This window comes from Ambystoma mexicanum, chromosome 8 (genome assembly GCF_040938575.1).
Source record: "Ambystoma mexicanum isolate Mex_15411 chromosome 8, UKY_AmexF1_1, whole genome shotgun sequence".
NCBI classification, from domain to species: domain Eukaryota; kingdom Metazoa; phylum Chordata; class Amphibia; order Caudata; family Ambystomatidae; genus Ambystoma; species Ambystoma mexicanum.
Genome location: NC_090929.1, coordinates 814143007 through 814167231, shown reverse-complemented (window position 1 = coordinate 814167231; position 24225 = coordinate 814143007). Strand labels below are relative to the sequence as shown.

The 24225-nt window shown below is 49.9% G+C and overlaps 1 protein-coding gene across 2 annotated transcripts in view; it reads left to right on the top strand.

Annotated features, from left to right (window-relative positions):
• Positions 1-24225, top strand: part of LOC138472476 (neurotrypsin-like) — a 1741737-nt gene that overhangs the window by 1130177 nt on the left and 587335 nt on the right. For both annotated transcript variants that reach the window (XM_069610681.1, XM_069610682.1), the window contains exon 9: positions 18469-18671. In XM_069610681.1, the coding sequence (XP_069466782.1) occupies positions 18469-18671 (203 nt within the window). The remainder of the gene's footprint in view (positions 1-18468; positions 18672-24225) is intronic.

Below are 24225 nucleotides of genomic sequence, written 5' to 3'. Positions count from 1 at the left end.
GGAACAGATCCTGGCTACTCGGTGAGTCTCATTACATGCATGATAATGTGGGGTATGTGATTCGGCAATGACCTGGCAGGAAGGGGGGGGGGGTGCGTACGTAGCAATGGCATTCCACATCATACGTTTATCGTCCACATACAGGTGATGCTGGATATCCACTGAAGAGATGGCTCCTCACACCAGTCCGGAACCCACGGGACCAGCATGAGGAGGACTACAACCATGCCCACTCACGTACCCGTGTAGTCATTGAACAGGCATTCGGCCTACTGAAGGGTCGTTTCCGCTGCCTCAGCAGGTCTGGCGGGGCACTCCTGTACCGCCATGAGAAGGTTGCAAAGATGGTGATGGCATGTGTCATGCTCCACAACATGTGCGTACGTAGAAATGTGCCCATGCCCCCTGACGCAGAACTGCAAGCACCTGATGATGGTCATGATGAGGGTGGGGATGTGGCAGCACCTCAAGGAGTCTGCGAGGCACCGGAGGGCCGTGACATTCGTCAGCATCTCATTGATGCATGCTTCTAGCACTCACCCCTGGTGGCTGATACATGGACACGGGACTCGTGGCACTGTGTGTGTCTGGGACATGCACAATATGGACTGTACGCCTATGATGGCCTAGTACACAAAGATCAATGTCCACACATCTCATTGGTTGATCGTGCACTGTTTATGGCATATGTGATATCATGTTGTACACCCTATCGACCCGCCACCCAAGTGAGCCCAACAAACCCCCTCCACCCTCCTACCTCCCCCCCGAACACCAGTGTCCAAAGATGCTCATTGTCAGTGGGCAGTCGCTATTGCAAGCCCCCTCTGCGGGTATCAGGTGCACCCCTGCCTGTGGAGCGCAGGTTCCTCCCAGATCTACGTTGGGGGCTGCCCTGGACGGAACTTGCAATGGATGATGTCTCTGCCTGCTCACGTCCATGCATGTCCCTAAGGGTTTGCGAGAGCTCAGTGAGCACACGGCGCACTGCGGCAAGTTCGGCACATACGTCCTTGGACGTCGCATGCAGTTCCCCCCTCAGGCTCTCGGTGCTTCTCTCCATTTGTGCCCTTAGTGTCTCTGTGCCTCTCTCCATTTCTGCCCTAAGTGTCTCAGTTGATGTTTCTATGTCTGCCTTAGTGCCCCCACATTCATCGGCATGGTCCTTGAGGAGCGTGGCCAGTTGCTGCTGTTGCACGATTAACTGGTCGAGGGACTGTTGCCTCTGCTGGGCCATGGCCATTTGCGGGGGTGTCACAGAGGGGCTGTTGACCTCATGTTGCCTTGCCACAGGGCTTGTGGGGGATGGCCAGTCGTCGTCTTGTGGGTGCCCCTGCGTGGTATCCTCATGTTGTACGGGATGGGACAGACAGGGGGATTGGGACAGGTCATGGATGGATCTGACTTCGACATCCCCGTCTTCTGTGTCGGAGCATGCTGCCATCAATGGGGTGTCACCTATGGTGCTGCTGCCACCAGAGGCAGTGCCTTCTGTGGCATCCGTTGGGGGGACCTGTGGTGGTGGTGGTGTGGGCATGCTGGCTGCTGGGGTGCCTGTTGATGTTCCCTCCTCTGTGCTGCCACCTGATTTGTGCTGCTGCCGTGTCTTGATGCGTGCAGCTGAGGTGGAGGGTCTTTGGCCGTTGGTCTTGGCCCTCTTTGCAGGTGTGCTGGTAGGGGTGTCCTGATGCTCGTCGTTTGGATCGGACCCTGTGGTGGAGTAAAGGAGGGCGAGGGTTATTGATGGGTCTGTGGGAATTGGAATGGCATTGTATCACATGCATTGGGGTGGTACCTGAGGGTGATTTGGGTCGGGGCCTTGGAGGTGCTTTCATTTGTGTGTGGAGTGAGGGTGCAGTTGTTTGGCAGCCTGCAGTTAGGGTGTGCCTGCTGCACGTGTAGTGCGTGTTTTAGGGGTTTTTAATTAATTATGTATTTATTGTGGGTTTTAACGTGCGCTATCAGGCCGATGTGTGTGGACGTTCTCCTGGACATGTGTTTCTGTTGCACTATGTGGACACATGGTACTTCACATGGATGGACTTTGTGGATTTGGCATTGTTTTATCTGGCCCACCTACCTGAATCTTCGGATGTCTGCACTCCTTTCTCCATCCCTCCGACTCCCTCTATGCTCTCCATTCCGATGGTGGAGGCACAGATTTCTTCCCAGGGGGTCAACTTGATGGGTGATTCAGGACCTCCCCCGGTGGCTGTGGCAATGTTGCGGTTGGCAGAGAGTATGCTGCGGACGCGTATCCGCAGGTCGTCCCATCGCTTTCGGCATTGCTGTGGGTTGCGGGGTGCGGTCCCCACCGCACTTACCCGCTGTGCCACCAGAGCCCATATGGCCTTCTTGTTTGCAAGTGCCGTCCTGGTCATTTGCGTGGAGAAGACGACGGCAGCATTCTCCTGGAGGGTCTCTGTTAGCACGGTGAGTTCCTCACGGGAGAAGTGGACCTGCCGCTTGCGGTCGTACGCTTTCTTCGCTACTTTTCCCATTTTTCTTGGTTTCGCTAGGGTGGATGACGGGTTGGGGTGTGTCTCAGGGTAGTGTTTTTGGTGGTTGTGTGGTTTTAGTGGTTTTATAGGTGTACGGCGGGATGTTTCCCGTTCCGGGCCCATGTTTTTACTTCCGTTTCCGTATATTTCCGGTCACCGTACTTTCCGGTAGGCGCACACTGCGGTGTCCGCTGTGATGGGTGGCGGTATTGCACTTAGGGCGCCGTACGGCGGCGGTGTGGGCCGTTTTGGGGTCATTTCCGCCATCGCGGACTTTGCACTTCCGCCATGCCGTGGTGCTCGTGCCCGATGGGTCGGAATGGGCCGCACTTTGCTCCTTCGTGCAATGGCGGAAACGCTATTTACGCTGTGGCGGTCCGGTCAGTCACTTTCCGCCAGGGTCGTAATGAGGGCCATTGTCTAAAAGAATCAAGGAATATCTAAATATGATCAGATTTCCTCGACTTATTTCTCTAATTTCTTTACATCTGCATCACCTACAAGGGATGTTGTTATTGTAGTGGAAGCTCCGTCGTCTCCCTGAAACACAGTACTTGCATTAATAGGGAAGAAAGTATAGCAAATGGAATCACTTTATATGATGACGCTCGATGGAGCTGTGAGTATCCATACCTTGTGCTGCCGAAGAATATGTAGGGATGTTGTAAATGTAGTGCGCACTTCCGAAAGCTGTTGCGCCGATTCGTATACGCAAGGTCCCGCTTCCACTTCCCCTGGAATTACTTGAATGTCAGGTTCCGAATCAAGTGCAGGGGTTGACACTCCATCAACTGCCTGAAAGATAGTACTTGCATTAGTAAGGATTACAATATTGAGAACATAACACACACTTGGTGTCGACCGCACAGGTACATATCAATGGCTAACCACGAATGAAACATTGTGTAGAACAATCAAACGACAAGTATTCCAGCTCTGATGATCTATTTTGATGGAGCTGTCAGTATCCATACCTCGTGCTACTGAAGAACATCTAGGGATGTTGTCAATGTGGTGGACCCATAGCATCTCCCTGAAAGACAGTAGTTGCATTACTATGGATAACACTAATCATAACTGAAAACAAACACCAGTGGACGATAACTAAGGTGTATATCAATTGTAAAGCACTACCCAAACATTCGGTAAAATAATTACACGATACAATAAAAATATTACTTGACAGGCATAAAACAAGTCTGTAGCAGAATAGCCAAGTAAGATTACCTGATACGTGCTAGAAGTGGTTGATAACTGCGAGCACGTCACGGATGTAGAATGTTCTTGCTTCAGATTCAAGGGATAGTCAAGCAGTTGTAAAGGTAAATTATTGATTGATAATGAAATGCCAATATTAAAAATTGCCATGTAAGGAGACAGAATACTTGAGAGTAATGTTATTAAAAATGCGCAATATAGCCACAGTTCCCTGTGCCCATATATAGATTTCGTTTGTGGGTTATGAAATCGAAAAAGAATATATTGATAAATGTCATTATTCAAAAAGCTATACACTCATATCAATGTCGAAAGTATTACAAGGGACACAACACCTAAAATATCAATGAATCCATTCGGCTACCTACACACTACCGCAAGGCCTAAAGCTAAATCCGGACACTTGACTCACCAGTGGCGGAATGTGGACGAATAGAGTGGGAATAGCGTGCGGGAGCAATTTTCGTGTCATTCGCCGTTTATTCTTCTTTGTTACCCAAGATGTTGTGTACATGTTCGAGGAAAAGTGCCGGCTGCAGATGCGGTATCAATCACCCCTCTTGTCCTCTAAGACTAGTTGGACTCTACTTTCCAGCTCATCCAGTTGATATCCGCAATGCCTGACCCATTCTCTTATTCGATCAACAGTTTTCGGGAATACATGCATTGTACTGCCTTCAGATTTAGCATGGGTCTTCGAAGGGCAACCGCTAATCGAACAGGCAGGCATTGTTGAAAATTCTGAAAAGTAAATATCGATATTATTATACAATCTTGATGAATAAAAATGTGATACAAAAGTAAATGAACCATAAAATGTTCAATGCAAGGTTTGTTTTGCTCGCAGGAACTATACCAGTTCATCATGTGCGGCTTAGTATTTGCAGAAATTTATAAATGATATGACTAAACTCTGAACATGTGACTCGTCCCTTGGATGTTCTGTCTTGCATGAGAAGGAAACATGCTTACATTATAGACTGGACCCCCGAAGGATGCAATTCGATGACAATTGACACAGATGAAAATAGATAGATCTATTGATAGCATAACAATGGAAACTCAAGTCAATATCAATGAGACCAATGAACATAGCACTATTGAGTACTTTACTCGCAAATAGATAGAAATTTAAAAATCAGCTAAATATGACTAGGATACATGGCCTTACCTTGACCAACAAACAGTTGGATTCAGCAAGCAGAGCAGTATGTTGCAGGAGAACAGATAGATGGCCACAGGTAGCACACTGACGAGTTTGCTCGAAGCGGTCACAGAAGCTCACGGATAGCACGACGACGAGCAGATTACCATAGATCTCAGTGGTTCTCAGGTAGCACGTTCAGGAGTTGACTTGCAAAGCACAGAGATGTTCTCATGAGACATATCAAGTGGTTTATAAAGTATTACAAACAGGGTTGTGTTTGTGAATGAATGTCGTGTGTATGTCGTGGTATTATGTGGTTTGCTGGGCGCCGGCCAGCGTGAGGGGGGGTCCTGGCCGGACACACGGGGTATGAGGAGGCCATGTGAGCGATGGGCCCTTGGCGTGGGATACCTTTAGAAGTGTACATGCTGTTTGGCACCTTGGCCGTTCGCGCTCCTGACAGTCCCCCATGGCAGCGCGCATCCACTGGCGCGAACCGCCCTTGATAGAGGGGGGTGGGATGGATGGGCCTGGGGCGTGTAGATAAGGTAGAGGAAGACTGCTGAATGTAGACACACTTATGTGGATTGCAGGGGGGCGGCCTGCTTCAAGGGGGAGCCCTGCCTGGAGACACGGAGACTGAGGAGGCCATGTGAGCAATGGTCCCTTGGCTTGGGATACCTTTTGAAGTGTACATGCTGTTTGACACCTTGGCCGTTCGCGCCCCTGACAGCCCCCCATGGCAGCGCGCATCCACTGGACTTGTTGTTATGGACTTTTGTTTTTGTTAAACTAACCACTTTTTTATACTTTATATAGTTATACTTCGCCTTTGATAGGGGAGGGGGGTGGATGGATGGATGGGCCGGTGGGCGTGCAGACAAGGCACAGGAAGACTGCTGAATGGAGACACACTTGATTCATTTAAAATTTCGAAACAACCGTTGTTAAAATATATGTGGTGTTTTATTTTGTTTCTTTTTTTGATGGCACAAAAATACAAAACTTTACACATTGTACAGGTCAGGTTGCAGCACAACGAGGGAAAATCCCCTGTACTGACCGCTGTCACTCAGGAAAGTTTTTCTTATGGCACGAACGGCACAGACGGGTATTACTCTTTGAACGCGGTGTCCACGCCTCCCGTGAAGCCACCATGTAAAGGAACGATAGGCCACCAGCCGGTACCACCTGTGAAAAATAATGATACAAACTGTTTTTAAATGACTAAGATAAGTTGATTAAACGTTTGTTGTCAATGACAATTCTTGTAACTAATGGCATTCTGCTCGGACAAATGCTATCTAGACACTGCACACTATTGAACGACTTTCATGCGTTACAATGATATGTAGATGTAATTTTGGATATAGGAGACGACCATGAAATAGTAGTGGCATCACAAGCAGATTATACTTACTCGTTACTCGGATTACGAGGACGAACAGTTGCACGAAGTTTGTGCATAAGCACCATCATTATCCTCAACATGGACTGTGTGAGGCAGGCTGCCCTGAAGTCTGGCAGCTCGGTGATGCATTGCGGTCGTGGCTCGCCTTCCGAAATGCAGGCCACGCATCCCGAGTTTTCACAGCAGCAGCAGTTCTCCTCCTCGGTTGGCATTAGCTTGCACCGATTGCATGTGCACCAGGTGGAAACACCATCCATGTGACTAGGTCCAGTGTCTTGATCCATTGATTCGTCCTGCCAACTGCCGTCCGAAGCCCCATCGTTTTCGCGTGTTTCCCTTTCCAGTAGTTCCTCCTCGGTATACTCGGGCTCGTACATGTAGGGCATTATTGTAGCCATTGTGTGGTAAACAAACTAAAATAATTTATAGCAATGGTACAGGTGTTCCCACGGGCTACAAGCGGCAAAGGTAGCTGACCAGAGCACAGAAACGAGTCACAGAATACTCAAAGTAACACAGAGAGAGGAATGGAATCAAAAATCTGCTGCTGTGTGTTCTGAAACGGTCTGTTTGTACTTATTGAGGAAAGAGGTGTCTTGCCATTTCCATGGTGACACGTCATTAGCTGAAGTGCAGCGATTGTTGACACGAAACGTGCTTTGGCGTTGTGAAATGGGCGGTACGCGTCTGCTGATGACAGGCTCAGAGGCGGGGGATATGATTTAGTGCCGCAAAAGCAGGTCAGCCTGGTGCCTGTTTTCGCGTGCGTTTAATGGACGAAAACTCGGGTAAGGTCCATAGGAAATTTTTCGAAAATCGAGCGATTTAGGCTTAAAAACACATGGCCGACCCATAGGGACAATAACACATTTTGAACTAACCATTCTTTTAAGGGCACAGGGGAACAGTGGGTCACTCTGGTAGCTGCTTCCCCCACAGCTCTCCTTACTCTGCATTACTGTTGCTGCAGCTTCGCTCTGGTCTGTCCTTCTCCTTACATTTTTCTTCTTTTCCAGTTTTCCTCATCGCCAATGTTGTGAACTTTCACGGTTTTCATTCATGTGGCTCAGCACTCAGACACAGACCAGCTGTGGAGCCATTTTATTGTCCAGGTGGTAGCTTTATTATACATATGTACAGTTGTACATAGACCAGTTACTCTTGATGTATTTACTGTGGCACATAGGACTGGACAGGAACAGGAATTGATTGATTTTTTAATTTCTTAACCGAGAACGGTCGCCCAAAGGCATCTTGGCGCTGGAGAGAGAGAAAGAACATCCACAAAAAGTCACCAGAGCCAAAGGCTAGAACAGAAATGTCTTGATTGCTTTCCTAAAGATCAGATGGTTTGAGAGTTGATTTATGGAAATTGAATGTTCATTCCATAGTCTAGCGGCGGCTGTAGAAAAAGCTCTACCACCGATCCTTGTGCGGCGATGGGGTGGCACGATACGCAGATTCGCCGTAGCTGAGCGTAATTGACAGTTAGGATAATAGCATGTGAATTTGGCCTGTAGAAATTCTGTGCCTAAATCATGGATGGCACGGTGCACTATACACACAGCCTTGACTCTTATACGCTGGCCGACAGGAAGCCAGTGTAATAGGCATAAAACCAGACAAATATGGACTCCATAGGGGGTCCCAATTGCCATCCGGTCTGCCAGATTTTGCAGGCGTTGCAATGTTTGGATGAGACTCTTAGGTTGGGCCTGATACAAAGAATTGCAGTAATCCTGCTGAGATAATATTAACGCTGCTACCACAGGGGGGCGCAGGGACACCGGAATTAAGGGAAGAACCCTCTTCAGAATTCTCAGCTGGAAATGCCCCACCTGACACACAGTCGTAACTTGATTAGCCATGGAAAGAGAGGCCGAAAGAACTACACCCAGATTTTTTACTGTCCTCACCGGGATGTGGAGAACACCAAGAGAGGATGGCCAGAAAGAAGAAATCCAGGGTGTGGGATCAGGGGGACACCCAAACACCAAGACCTCTGTCTTGTCTCTGTTCAGTTTGCGCCAGTTGTGGTTCATCCACTCACCCACGGCAACCAGGCATCCCCGCAGGCGCAACGACATCTCAGCCTGATCAAGGTCTAACCGGATCAGGATCTGGGTGTCGTCTGCATACGAGTAACACCTGATGCTTAGGAGCGGATGAGACACACAAGTGCCCAAATTATATATGTTGAATAAGATCGGAGACAAGGAGGAGCCCCGTGGAACACCAAAAGTGAGAAAACAGGAAGCAGATAGAAAGGGTGGCATGGAAAGGGTCTGGGTACGATCCTCCAGGAACGACGTGAACCAGGCTAATACCTGGCCAGATATCCCTATGTGGGCCAGTCGAGACCACAGGATAGGGTGGTTGACAGTGTCGAAGGCCACTGACAGATCTAACAATATCAGGGCTCCGCCCCCCTTTGTCCACCAGTCTGGCCATATCGTCCTGGATGGCAACCAGTACACTTACTGTGCCTCTGCCAGGCCTGAAACCAGCTTGCGCCGGATCAAGCCGGTGAGACGATTCAAGGAATGAAGAGAGAAGGGTGATACCAGAGATTCAATTATTTTAGCCAGAAAAGGAACAAGAGAGATAGGATGGAAATGAGCCAGGATGGTGGGGTCGACCAATGGCTTTTTTAGAAGTGGAATAACTCTATCCGCTTTAAGTTCAGGCGGGACCAGCCCAGATTGACAGGAATTGTTCACAGCAGCTGTAAGTACTGTCACAAGATTGGGGGAGATGGTCTTCATAATGTCAATTGGAATGGCGTCTGATAGGGAGCAGGATTTAATCTTTTGGATTGCTGCCAAGACGATATCCTCTGAGAACATAGGGAATGAGGACCATTCGTCAGGATCAACTGTATGCGTAACATGGTCAGGGTGATTAGTGGAGCTAAGAGAGATGGCAACTGTGCTGGCAATAGTGTGGCGGATGTCATCAATCTTTGTTATAAAAAATTGGGATATGTCGTCACAAAGTTTTTGCGTGGGTCTAACCTTTTCTGTCAGCGTATCAGATGAGGAAAGAGACTTAACAACTGAAAACAGCGCTTTTGGTTTGCATAGGGCAACTTCGATATTTTGAGAGAAAAACAAAGTTTTAGCATCTTTTATATCTACATGATAAGCTGCAAGGCAAGCCTTGTAACGTTCCTTATAAAGGGGAGCATAGGATTTGTGCCACTTACATTCGACTTGTCTAACTTTCAGCCTAGTATTTTTTAATTGGTCCGAGTACCATGGTTCGGATGGCAGTCTATGTGGTTGAGCAAATCTCAGCGGAGCAATTTTATCAGCTGCCTCACTCAAAATCTGGGACAGTTGCGAAAGGGATGTGGACGGAGTGGAACACTTAGGGCCTCATTACACGGTAGGCGGTAAACCATGGCGCTATTAGCGCCATGGTTCATGCCGGTAATTTACCGGTACCGCCTTGGAGGAAAGGGGAATTACCGCCCCATTCCAAGGTTGGCGGGGCGGTAATTCCCCCTTCCACCATTGCCCTTCCCCATTCCCATTTTTGCCCCATAGGGCTCTATGGGAATGGGGAAGGCGCTAATTACGGTACCGCAAATTGCGGTACCGTAATTAGCTCCACTGGTCCCTTTGCGGGTTGGTTTTTAACGCCTGCTAAAAGCAGGCGTTAAATTCCCCAACCCGCAAAGGGACCTCGTAGTAAGGCGGTAAGGATTTACTGGTACCGGTAAAATACCGGTACCGGTAAACCCTTACCGCCTACCGTGTAATGAGGCCCTTAGAGTTAACCAATGAGACTAACCCTTGAGCATCAGCATTGCGCCAGGAGCAGAGCCATACTTTAGGTACTACAGGTTTAGCATATGGACCTGTGTCTCTAAGTAGACGGGTAATAAGGTAGTGATCAGACCATAGCAGTGGTTCGATGGATAAGAGAGTCAGCAAGGGCTTACTTGTGAAAATCAGATGTAAAGTATTGCCCAATTTGTGCGTGGGACTGTGTACTAATTGGTGTAAATCAAGATCAAATAGACTTTCAAAAATGAGTCAAGGGTTGGGGACCTAGGAAGATTGAATTTCAAATTAAACTCACCTAAAATAATCAGGTGAGTGTGATGAATTTGTAGTTCAGCTAATAGATCTAGAAATAATTTACCAAATTTTAAAGGAAGTGGCATGAATAAGTAGGTGACCAGGTACACCTAAAAAGAAGTGCTTCCATGTCAGGGACATGTGGACAATTTACCTGAGTAACGTTAAGTATCTGAAGATTACTGTAATCCCGCCTCTCTGTTGGGGGGGCGCGGTCGACCTGGATTAGGCGATAATCGGGTGGAATAGCGTGCACCAGAACAGGTGCAAAGCTAGGCATCAGCCAGGTTTCAGTTAGAGATAGCAGCGCTGGACTCCGATCAGTTAGTATGCACCGGAACTGAACGTGTATTGAGTAACACTATAGATGGAACAGAATTGGAAACAGAACGTTCCTTATCTATCAACAGTTCCCCTGTGACAGGCAGAGTAGTCTGTGGAGCATTGTTGCACCCAATAGGTAAAACAGTGTTTCTGGGAGCAAGTGCTAACAGCTGAGCTTTACTGTACTGATGAAAATCTTCCCGCACAGACCCGGCACGGATGGGCATAGACGGGCTTGCCTTAAGCGCGCCTTTGGCACGCTGATGGCGTGCCCGCTGCACCCTTTCGCTGCGTGTGCTTTTGACAGAGCACATAAGTGCCGGTGTAGGGGTGAAAGTGAGGCAGGGACTGCCTTCACTGAAATAGGAAAAGAGGACTAAACCTCGAAATAGATAAGTATAGGGGATAAGTAATTCTATGTCAAGACGGAGGCGAGCATTATGCTTCATCTTCTCATTTATTAGCTCTCCAGCAGTTTCAACAACTCAAATAAAATGTCCATCTTTTCGTTGAAAACCAAACATTCTTTTTTTTTTTCTTTTTACAAAACTTCATTTCCCATCAACCCTAGGTCCCTGTTCCCAGTGTCCTGGTCATGTGACCTAGTCCTTCCTCTTCCTGTAACCTCCTCTTCTTTTCCTGCTCTCCAGAGATAAGTACCCTTTTCACTTAGCTGCGTAGTCAGTCAGCATTTGTATTAGGGTTTTGTTGCATATTTGCAGATAATTGAAGATTTCGTAATGACATAATGCTATGATAGTGCGCAGGGACCGCGCAGCGTAGCGGGTATTACGTAATCCGTGTTTATAAGTTATCCGGCAGCCCCGTGCTGCAGTATCAGCACTCCGGGGATTTGCCTGAGGCCGCGTCGGCTCACTCGCGTTACACGCGAGTGAGCAAAGAGCCCCCACCTTCGTGAGGGCGGAGCAAGGTATGTGGAGGAGCCTGGCAAGCGGCTTTGTCCGCTCGCAGCAGGCGCGAAGGAGCGAGAGGCCCCACTCTCGTGGGGGCGGAGTCAATGCTCAGACACGTACGAGCGTCTTACGGAGAGCCGTGCACACGGCCCCCACCCTCGCGGGGGCGGGGCTTAAAGCTGGAGAACCCGGTGCTTCAATTGGGAGAGCGCGAGGCCCCCTCCTTTGGAAAGGAGGGGCTAAACGCTTCGCGGGCATTGCGCTCCGGTCTCCCTTCAGTGACAGATCGTAGAAAATTACCAGAGAGGCAGATTATATGCCGTTCAGGAGAAAAAGTGCACAAACACACTACAGCTCGAATCAGAGCATAAAGTGAACTCAGTGCCTGCACTGAAAGTGAAAGAAGCTGCTTAGCAGCCAGGTGCAGCCTCAAGAGAGGAGAGTGAAGAGTGGACATGCCACTACACCTGTTCAGGTACTATAAGGCACCAACCAGCACACAACATGGCTGAATTTGAATGGGGTGAGGAGGAGCAAGAAGCCACATATTCCGAAGACTTGGCTCAAAGCTTCAAAGATGTGCTGGGCGAATCACTCGTAGAGGCAGTGGCTCTAGGAGTTAGACCCCTGCAGGAACGCCTGCAGAAGATTGAAACATTCCTGAGTCAAAGAGACAGAAGCACCACACCACGAGCAAGCACGTCCACCAGGGCTGCGCCAGAGGGCCCACAGGGGTGTATTAAGGCCCGGAAGAGCGCAAACTCTTCTGACCCCCCGGGCCAACTTGAAGGGGTAGATCCAAAGGCCCCAGAGGCGACCGACGCTTTCATTAGGCTGAAAGGAGCCTTTATGTCCAAGTCGGGGGTGCCGAGCCTCATGACCCCCTACCCAGGGGAAGAAAATATGGGAGACACAGAAGAAGAGGTTCCCCAAGAAGAGGAACTCGCAGAATCTCCGACATCCTCGCAAGAGGAAGGTGATAAGGAGGGAGATGAAGGGAGTTTACCGCTTCCGAAAAAGAGTCTGAGGAAATTGAACAATATAGAAGACGAAACCTCAGATATGTTTCAGCCGGAGGAGATCAGAAACCCAAAATCCTCAGAATGGGTGCCTTCTCCAAGAGTGGCGCGTTACATGACGCAGAGGCTGCGCAAGGCACTTGAGAAGGAGGTGAGGCAAAGGCTGAGGGCTGAATGCCCCAGACCAGAACTCCCAGGAAAGGTGGCAGAAGCACCAGAATTGGATCCGAAAATGCTAGCTTTCGTAGCTAAATCAAACAGAGACCGTAGGAAAGGGATCGACCGCTCATGGAAGAGTTGCCAGGAGAAGGTCCTGGATCTAGCGGGTCCACTGGCCAAGATTATCGACCTGGCTGAGCGGGCAAAAGATACAGGGGAAGAGATTGACCCAGAAGTATTAGCAAACTGGGCTCAAAGAGCTGTATGTCTTTTAGGTAACGCAAACTGTGCGATATCCTCTGAGCGTAGAAGAGGACTACTATTGAAAATAGATCAGAAATTAGGAGACCTGTCCTCATACGAGGCAGGCGAAGCTGCGAAGGGGCTACTGTTCGGTGAAACATTCGGAAAAGAGATGGGGAGGTTCGTAGGGACCTACACCGTGCTGGAGAAAGCACAAGCCTCTATAAAAAAGATCTTCCCCGGAAGGGTTTTTGGAGGGACCGGTCGGTACAGAGGCCGAGCGACCGGTCGCTACCAGACGTCCAGAAGGCCTCAATCGAACAGAGCACAGTATTGGGAAGATAAGAAACCAGACACTTTCTTTCAACCCAGAGGTCGCTTCCCCAGAGGAAGGCGAGGCAGAGGACAAGGAAGAGGACAGTACGTCCCCACAGGTGAGAGCATCCACATATCCTGCAGTACGGGGGAGGACAGCAAAGTACTGGGAAAACTGGCGCGCGCTTTCCAGCGACGCTTGGGTGCTACAGACAGTCAAGGGCCTACATATACAATTTACACAGACCCCAATCCAGTACAATGCCCCCAGAATAATAGTAGCAGCGCGATCAGTGAAAGATCTGTTGTACGCAGAACTACAGAGCTTAGCGAAGAAACAAGCTATCGAGCCATGCATGGCTCCGAGGTTCATAAGCAATATGTTCCTGGTCCACAGAAAAGAAAAAGTGAGACCAGTCATAAATTTGAGGGACATGAACGAGTGGGTAGTTTACAACTACTTCAAAATGGAAGGGACTCACCAGTTGAGAGACACGCTCAGACAGGGCGACTGGCTCACAAGAATAGACCTGAAAGACGCATATCTCACGATCCCAGTGGAAAAAGATTACCGATCCTTCCTGGCGTTCGACTGGGACAGGCAATTATGGCAGTTTGCCACGATGCCGTTCGGATTAGCGTCCGCCCCCTGGGCGTTTACGAAACTGATGAAGCCAGTAGCGGCAGCAATCAGAGAGAAAGGAATACGGATCATCATCTATCTAGACGATATCCTAATAATGGCGAGCAGCGAAGATGTTCTTCGCTACCAGACCAGCTGGGTAGCGAACCTCTTAGCTTCTCTGGGATTCCTGGTGAACCGAGAGAAGTCGGAGATGGTGCCAGCAAGGAGGATAGAATTCCTAGGTTTTATCATAGATACCAGGTCAGCGACCCTGGAGCTGCCGAACAGGAAGATTCGAGATATACGAAGAGAGATAAGGAGCTGCCTCAGCAGTCCAACCACATCTCTGCGAACGATCGCACGGATTGTAGGCCTCTTAGCAGCATCAATCCAAGCGATATTCCCAGGACCCCTGCATTTTCGAGCACTTCAGAGACTTAAAATAAGGCACCTTCAGCAAGGGCTCAACTACCACCAGCTAGTGCCGCTAGACCAAGAGTCCAGAACAGAACTAGAGTGGTGGCTCCAGAACATGGAGGCATGGAACGGCAGAGCCATTTTTGGCGACCGCCCGGACATGATAATAGAATCAGACGCCAGCAGATCAGGCTGGGGAGCCCGATGTGGAGAGCTCCAAACGGGAGGCAGATGGAGCTCGGAGGAGCTCAAACTGCACATAAACTTCCTGGAACTATTGGCCGGCTCTTTTGCGATCAAGGCCTTCACCAAGAACAAAGAGAATTCATGTATACTACTGAAGATGGACAACATCTAGGCAGTCAGGTACATAAATCACTTTGGTGGAACGAAGTCCAGATTGTTAGCGGAAATAGCCAAGGACTTTTGGCACTCCTGTCTGGAGTCAGGAACGGCAGTGATAGCAGAATATTTACCAGGCGCTCAGAATGTAGTGGCGGACTGGAACTCCAGACATCTAACAGACTCCAGCGACTGGATGCTGGACAGAGCAATCTTCCAACAGATAGAAGAGCTCTGGGGGCCGATTCACACAGATCTATTTGCGTCCAGACTGAACACTCAGAAGATTTTTCAGCTGGAGGCTGGACCCAGCGGCAGGGGGACAGATGCCTTTCTACAAGATTGGAGACAAGAGACACTATACGCGTTTCCTCCGTTTATAATGATAAGCAGAGCTTTAACGAAAGTTCGCAAGGAGGCAGCGAATCTGATAATAGTAGTCTCGATACGGAAGTTGCAAGTATGGTTTCCAGCACTGATGGAACTAATAGCCGACTATCCAAGAATGTTGCTGCAAAGAGAAGACCTTCTCACGGACCCAGTTGGGTCGTATCACCCTCTGAGAGCGGAGGGGCGCTGCCGCTGATGGCGTGCAAGATAGTAGGAGACGTTGGAATCTCCCAGGAATTTCGGCACAAGCTGCGAGCCTCATCGCAGAGTCATGGGCTCCGTCGACTAGAAGGAGCTACGACGCAGCATGGAACAGATGGTCAAGGTGGTGCAAAAGGAGAGGTTTTCATCCCGTTTCTGCCCCTTTAGTAGAGATTCTGAATTTTCTAACAGAACTTTTGCAGGATAGCAAAGCCTACAGAACGATAGGAGTATATAGATCCGCAATATCAGCAGGTCATACGCCTATTGAAGGAGTCCCAGTGGGGGAGAACGTAGCACCGCAGCCAAGATACAAATCTCTATGGGACGTAACAGTCGTGCTACGACTATTAGCAGACTGGCCCAGTAATAGATATTTATCATTAGGCAGACTGTCGGAAAAGCTGGAAATGCTTTTGTGCATGATTTCATGTAGAAGAGTAGCAGATGTCAGAGCATTAGAAATAGACAGAATGGTATACGGACCAGATGGAGTGACTTTCCATCTGGTAAGGAGAACGAAGACAGATTCCTCATCAATAACATACCCATATATGCAAGATCATCCTAAATGGTGCGTAGCCGCATGTATAAGAGAGTAGGTAAATAGGACAGCTGAGCTGAGACCGATGGGGACGACGCAATTACTGATAGCGCGCAGGAAGCTGCATAAGGGCGTAGCGACAGCCACCATAGCGAGATGGGTTAGAGAATTTATGTCCCTAGCAGGGATAGACAGGCAAAATTTGGAGCACACTCAGTGCGAGGAGCAGGAGCATCCAAAGCACTGAGGCAGGGTGCGACATTACAAGATATACTGAAAGCAGCCGATTGGGCGAGTGATAACACGTTCAGAACGTTTTATTTTAAACCGATTAACACACTGGCAGAAGCTATGGTAAGAAGCTTTGAACAAGCATAATGCTCGCCTCCGTCTTGACATAGAATGAAGATTCCCCCTGCTAATAGCGCAGGGAGCTCTTGATTCTATTAAAGACAAGGAGGCAAGCATTAATTTCCCACCCTAGATACACGAGAGAGACAAGATGATGACAAAGTAATGTACAATGATATGTATCTGAGTGAATAACAAGATTTTCCTCCCAGAATAGGGTGTGTATCCGCCGCCCTAACATGTATTGTTGTTTCCGTTTTAGGAGACGATCAGAAGAACGGTTGAAGATGTTCGAGTAGAGAACAGGACACGTTGATCAAGATCGCAAGTTTGAAAGCGAGAGATCTTTTCCGCAGAGTTCTACAGTTCAGAGACTTTTCGGAACAAGTTGACAGTTCAGTAATGGTTAAGATTGCAGTTGAAAAGCAGTCAAAGAAGAGGAGGTTACAGGAAGAGGAAGGACTAGGTCACATGACCAGGACACTGGGAACAGGGATCTAGGGTTGATGGGAAATTAAGTTTTGTAAAAAGAAGAAAAAAAAATGTTTGGTTTTCAACGAAAAGATGGACATTTTATTTGAGTTGTTGAAACTGCTGGAGAGATAATAAATGAGAAGATGAAGCATAATGCTTGCCTCCTTGTCTTTAATAGAATCAAGAGCTCCCTGCGCTATTAGCAGGGGGAATTTTCATTACATTACATACAAAGGAGCATACCCACCGGCCATCCTATCATACCAGCTCAGGCTCCCAACTGACACTCATGGAACATTCACTCCCAGACCCACACAACGTTCTCCTGAGCTGCTCATCATTCATGCATCAACATTCTAATAGCAAGCACTCCTGGCCAGTGAGAAAACAAGACTTACAATACAACAAAATCATGTACTAGAATTGTATTCTTTGCATTCTGCTGCATGTAGATGTGTTTTTCACATTATAAATACTGGAATACATGTCGTAGAACTGGGTGCCCTATTCTTACTAAAATCTGACAACATAAAAGTTTGTGTTCAAAGTGTGAGTGCTGAAATGGATTGCTCAACAATTCTGTCTCTGTATATGGGTTTGCTGTTGTACAATTGGAACATCGGCCAGTGCTGGATCTGATGTATTTAGGATACAGTATGAACAGGGTCGGACTGAGGCATACAATTGTCTCGGGCGACCAATGCAAAAGTGGCCCACAGTTGCAAATGGCAATTCATTCCTTTTGTGACAGACTGTTTGGATAGTGCCAAAGGGTGTGTGTTTGATAAAATGTGATGCAAATTGCGCATTTTAAAGAATATTTATTTCTCAACACTGGTCAAAACTAGTAGCCACATAAAGAAGTAAATCGAACTGGCACACAATGACCAAAAAAGTGGCCCACTTTGACCAAAAAAAGTGGCCAGGGCCACCATTTTGCGTTTTTGGTTCGAGCATATCGCCCTACAGGCCTGAGTATGAATACAATAAACACATTTACACCAGTAGAGAACATCAAATGTTAGCACCAATTATTCCTACACTAAGAGCCAAATCAGAGCTGGGTACGAGTTTCTATCTATGCATAGTATTACACCAAGCAGTGAACTTGTAATAGTTTTTGGCTGTCACTCGTGGCATAGCGTGTATTACCACTTCATAGCTCTCAACCATTTGTGCTGCTAAGGCGGATGAAATCACCCGATTTTGTTGGCGGGTGAGACGCCCATTGGAATGAATTGGCGTGCAGGAGGCTTGGTGGGTGATTCAGCCCTTTACAAGGCGGGTGATACCCGCCAAAAAGCGTGTGAGTTGAGAGCTATGCCACTTGGGGAGTGGTGCCAATCTATCAGGATGTGAAGAACGTAGGCTAGATCTGTTTGTATAAGTCTACTACATTCCTTCCCAGCCTACGGCACTACACCAGACGCCACGTTCTCTCCTGTCAATGCTGGTTCCCCAGGCAGGCCCTACTTTCATGCCCGCAGGCCCGCCACCAACTGCCCCCACCACCACACCAGCATTGCCCCTCTTACCAGCTGCTCCCGCTTTCACTCGGGCTCCCTGTCCCGTCATCTCACTGGCAGCCAAGGAAACAGAATAGGGCCTTTTTGTTTGCAGTTTTCTTTTTATGATGAATCGTCAGGCACAATCATCACCTATACTTAACAGCTGATGCCCATGAAGTTTTGTTATCCTGAAAAAGTGACTTGTTGGTACATCTTTCTAGGTTGGATAGGTGCACGTCTGTACCCATTAATTCTACATGTATGTTCTTTACCTCTGCAGTGGCCCGAGCAGCGTGGCATCAGAAGGGGAGTTCGGCTCTGGAGATGGATTCATCTTGTTGGATGATGTAGCATGCACCGGATTGGAAACCTCTCTCTTGGACTGTCCCCATAGCCGCTGGGGACAGCATGACTGCTCTCATGCTGAGGACGTGGGGATCCACTGCTCAAACGAAAGCAACTACGTTGCTGGAGGGCCATCAGGTAATATTCTGTCGACCAGTAAAGTCATTGCATCTGAAAGTCAATGTCATTGCTGAGGCTTTTACTGAAAACTGTTTGGTGGCTGTTTCCTTGCAGACATTTTTCAGGGTGAAATATCGACCTGGTTTTCCTACTTTGAAAAAATGTCAATAGTAGCTTCAGACTGACTTCTAATCACGATGCTTTGGAATATGTTTATGTTATATAATGTGGGCGAGGAAAAGAAGAAGTCATAAGGTAACTGTTGGAATGGTGGGGGCTGGCCAGGGCCCCCACCCGCATTCACATGCAGCCACAAATACACGCCGGAGGAACCACACCGGAGACGTGTAGTCTGCTCGGGTCCCCGGCGCCAACTGCCCGATGACCGTCTTTATTCACACCGCGCATGCGCGAGCCTCGATCCCGCTCGCGCATGCGTATTAACGGCATAGTCACTACGCAACATCCCTCCATTTTTCCCCAAACAAGAAACCATGACAACTAATACAATCAACAATGGCAATTCAAACTTTAACTAACAGTCTTTCCCCGGTTACGAGGCAGAGTCCATAATAGTCTTGGAACCTCTGCGGCAGCTTGCGCCCTGCCCGGCTCGGGTACCTGCGTGCCTCAGCTGTGGGCACCTCTGGTGTCCCTGAAGTCTCTGGCGGTCCATCGTCTCTCGGTGACGATCCTGCGTCATGCTCTGGCCCCTGCATGACGCTCTCTTCCGGGTTTGGCGTCGCCTCTATGCGCTTGAAAAACGACGCATTCCTAGTGACAGTTCCCTGGGCATTGGCTGCAGTGATCATGGATCCTTTGACGTGGGTCACCCCCAGCGGCTGCGCCTCTTAGGGTAACGACAACTTTCCTTCCGGCCTCTGATTTCGCACCAGCACGGTGTCCCCCACTGCAATCGCCTTCTCCGGTAATCTTCGCCGGGCAGTCTCTCTCTCGTTCTGGCAGCCCTTTCTGCTCACACCCGGTTGTTGTCAATCTCGCCCCCGGACAATGACCTTCCAGTTCAGGCAACAGTCCTCGGGGTGCCCGTTTAAAGAGAGCTTCCGCCGGCGTGACCCCAGTAGATTGATGCAGGGTTGTGCGATACTGACGTAGAAAATCAAACAGGTTGCGCTGGAGGTCTTCCCCTCCATTCAGCGATATGCGGAAAACTTTGTTAAGCGTCCGCATGAAGCGTTCCACCTCCCCATTGGCTCTGGGCCAGAGTGGGGTGACTTTCCGATGCTTTATCCCCCTTTCCTCACAGTAACGAGCAAACTGCTGCCCTTGGAACGGCGATCCATTGTCCGAACAGATCTCCAGGTGGAACCCATGGGTGGCAAACATTTTCTCCATGGCCAGGATGGTGTGGTCACTGGCCGTGGACTCAACCAGCTCTACCTCGGGGTAGCGGGACCATTGGTCCATCACCACCAAAAAGTACATTCCCCGGCCCGTGGAGCCGAAGTCTGCATGCACAGTCCCCCACGGGCGCTCACTCCTCTCCATGGCTTGAATGGGTGGCTCTCTCTCCACCGGACACGCCGCTTGGCATGGAATGCAAGCCCTCACAAATTCATCCACTCTGCTCTCTAGGTCCGGGAACCACACTTTCAAAGTGAGGCGTGCCTTCGTCTTTGCCGTTCCCTGGTGCCCTTTGTGGGCCACCCGCAGCACTTTGCCCACCAGAGCGTGTGGGATAACTATCTGGTGCCCCCTCAGCAGTAGACCGTCCTCGGCCACCGACAGCTCGTGGCGTGCCCTCCAGAGCGCCCTCAAGTCATTTTGTGCGTCGTCGCCCATTCTGGCATTGTTCATCAGTACTTCGCACCATTCCCCACTTGACACGGCCTCCTTGATCCTCAAGAACACATCGTCTGTGTTCGATTCATCTGCAATCTCCTGGCATGCTAGGGCGACAGGTAGCGCCGACTCCACCACCAGGTGTACCGCTTCCACACAATACACCACTTCCGCCGAGTCCCTGGGCCGCCCAGCGCCCGGGTGTCGGGACAAATAATCCGCTGGATTATGCGTGCCAGGACGATACAGCAATTTGACCCCATACTCCATCAGCGAGAGCATCCATCTCTCGATGCGCGGTGGTGGTTTGGACGATGCCCCGTACATGATTGCAATCAGGGGCTTATGATCCGTCACGACAACTACGGGCTTCCCTAGAATGTAAATTCAAAAATGCTTGCAGCCCCATAGGATAGCCAAAGCTTCACGCTCAATTTGTGAATAGCGCCTCTCTGTCTCGGTGAGAGCCTTGCTAGCATATGCAATGGGCCGCATGGTCCCTTGAGGATCCGCCTGCATGAGGACCGCCCCAGTCCTACCGGGCTGGCATCCACTACGATCTCCGACTCTCGGTCCGGATTGAAGTAGGCCATCGTCTCCTGCCCCGACAGGGCATTCTTGATGGCAGCGAACACCCTCTGTTCCTTCCCGGTCCAGTTCCAGGCCACGTCATTTCTGGTCAGTGCCCGCAAGGGTTCCGACAGGGAGGCCAAGTCACGAATAAATCGTCCACAGTAATTGACCATCCCCAGGAAGCTCCTGACTTCTGTGGGTGACCCCAACGGGGAGGCCTCCTGGATGTCCTTCATCTTCTCCGGATCTGGGGATATGCCCCCAGCGTGGAACACAAAGCCGAAGAATTCCAGCCGGTCCTTCAAAAATTCACATTTTTGTTTTTGGAGGGTCAGCTCAAGGCTGTGGAGCCTTTCCAGGGTGTTTTCCAGGCGCTTCAGGTGTTCCGCCTCCGACCTCGCGAACACCAGGATGTCATCCGACATGTTGATCACTCCTTTGAGTCCCGACAGGGCCCCTCTGATGGCATTCTGGAAGACTTCCGCTGCCGATGAGACCCCGAAGCTGAGCCTCTTAAACAGATACACCCCCTCGTGAGTCGTAAAGGCGGTAATGTATCTTGACTCGGGGTGGAGCTCCAGCTGGTGGTAGCCAGACCTCAAGTCCAGTTTAGAGAACACCATCGCCCCCTGCAACTCGCCGACAATGTCATCCAGGGTGGGCGTGAGGTGACGTTCCCTTTTGATCGCCAGGTTAGGCAGCCTCATGTCCACGCAGATGCGGACTGCTGCAGGCTGTTTGGGCTTTGGGGCCACCACGATCGGAGAGACCCAAGGGGTAGGTCCTTCCACTCTCTCAAATGATGTCTAGGTCGACCATCGTCTGTAGCTCCTTCTCCACCTGTGCCCTCAAGTGGAACGGGATGCAGCGATGCTTGAGCGCTGTTGACCTCACCGACCCGTCGATATGAAGCTGTATGGGGTCGGCCTTTAGCTTCCCTATGCCTTGGAAGATCATGTCAAAACGCTGTAGCAGGCGTTCCAGGTCAGTATGATACACAGCAAATGTGAAGTGCACCAGGTTCAGCGCTTCAGAGGCAGCACAATTTAAGAGGGAGTGCGGGCTCACGCTTGTGACGAAGAACCTCACTTTTATCTTGCTCTGTCCGTGGGACACCAGCGCCACAAACACCCCTTGGATGGGGACTGGCGAGTCTCCCCCAAATGCATATATCCGCGCCGTGGATTCTGCCAATTCAGGCGGGCCAGGGAGTGCTTCATAATGGCCAGTTGCTAGCACACAGACTGACGCCCCATATCTATGAGGACTGGGGTGGGAACTTCTCCGATGTTTACCGTGCATGTCGGTTGTCGGTTGTCGGCCCTTTGCAATGCTTGAAATAAAGAAGATTTCTTCCTCCTCCTCTTCCTCCTCAGCAATGTTCAGGTCCTGCATGCCTTGCTTGACAGCCGGCATGCCCCTCACCCTCCGAGTGTTGCTCCCGCCAACTCTCACTGGTCCTCTCGAGGCTGCTACTGGCAAGGTTGCTCTGCACACCCTAGCATAGTGTCCTGGTGTGCCACACCGGCCAGAAACCCTCGATTTGGCTGGGCACTCCCCCACGTGCGGCAAGTCATACCCGCAGTAGGGACATGACTGAGCACTACCAGGTGCTGGAGGGTCATCCCATCTCTTTGGTGTCCATCTCGCCCTCCCTGAAGCAGAGCGTCCAATAGCAAATGCCTCTTCACCCTTGCCAGAGTGCGTGGCTGCATCCATCTTCGCCCCCCTGGCCTCTGCCAATTCGTAAACTCTCCCAGTGTCCAAAATTTGCTGCAGGGTCAACCCGGCTCTCTCAAAACTTGCCTCCTCAGCTTCCCCGAACTGCACCCCTGCAACAGCTGGTTCTGAACCATCTCCTCTTCGTTCACCCACCTGCAGGAGCTTGCCAGGTGCCTCAGCCGCGCACAGAACTGGTCCAGCGATTCGTCTTCCAGCTGCTTCTCAGCACACATGACAAATCTGTCAAAATCCACGTTCGCCATGGGAAGAAAATGGTCTCGAATAGCCTGCTTCACGGCTTCGTATGTGACCACCGGGATGTCGAGAGAGTCATATATTCTGTGGACCTCCATCCCTGCAGAGTACACCATGATGGCGATCTTCGCCTCGTCATCCGTTTCCCCCGAGGCCCTGAAAAACATTTCTAGTTTTTTAACCCATAGGAGCCATTTTGGCCCCAATTTGGATGGCGGGCCTGTGGGGTCAAATTCGGGCATGGGGCCAAAGTGCTGTGCATCCTGCGTGGGACTGGGGCAAGGGCACCCTCCTCTGCTGCTTCCTCACCCATGGCAATAGCAGTGTCAAGTACTCACAGGATGTTGTTATCCTCTGCAGGTGAAAAGAAGATCTGGTCCCCAGATGAAAGATTGTGGAACCCAGCCCAATGGGTCCAGGTGTGAAGAAGTGTCCCGCACCCTCACCAGGGCTCTCTTCCTGCACCTTTCCTTCCTGCACCTTTCCCTTTTTTTTTTTGTGTGTGCCACAGCCCTGCAGCAAGCTATGGCGGTGGAAGGTCCCAAAAATTAGCCAAAAGGGCTCAGGGGATTGCAGTCGGCGCACAAGCACCCTCCAGGGCTGCAACCGCTGCAATCCACGTGCGAATTAAGATGGGCGCCGGCCGTGGGTGTAGGTCCGTGCCGACACGGAGCAACGTTCCCTGCCTCCAATGCTGTCGGAGCAGAGAAAAACTGCTCCGGAGTCGTCCTCATCGCCAATGTTGGAATGGTGGGGGCTGGCCAGGGCCCCCACCCGCATTCACACACAGCAACACATACACGCCGGAGGAACCACACGGGAGACGTGTAGTCTGCTCGGGTCCCCGGCGCCAACTGCCCGAGGACCGTCTTTATTCACACCGCGCATGCGCGAGCCTTGGTCCCGCTTGCGCATGCGTATTAACGCCATAGTCAATACGCAACAGTAACCATCTTCCCTTTGTTACCTCTAAGATGCCTCAAATCATTGTAAAAAGTCGCCCTAATTATTACTGAACACCAAACAAACATTACCTCCTCGGTCCTCAATTCTTTCTCACAGTCTTTCAAATGCACGGCATACCCCTCCGGAGTAGGGCAACCGCCTCGCTAAAATATCTTGCGAAAAAAGTGAATATAACATCTACTCTTATCCAGCATTCTTCCTGTTTTTTTCTAATCTTCCAGAATGAGTGACCTTTAGAAGTATGTATTCGAAC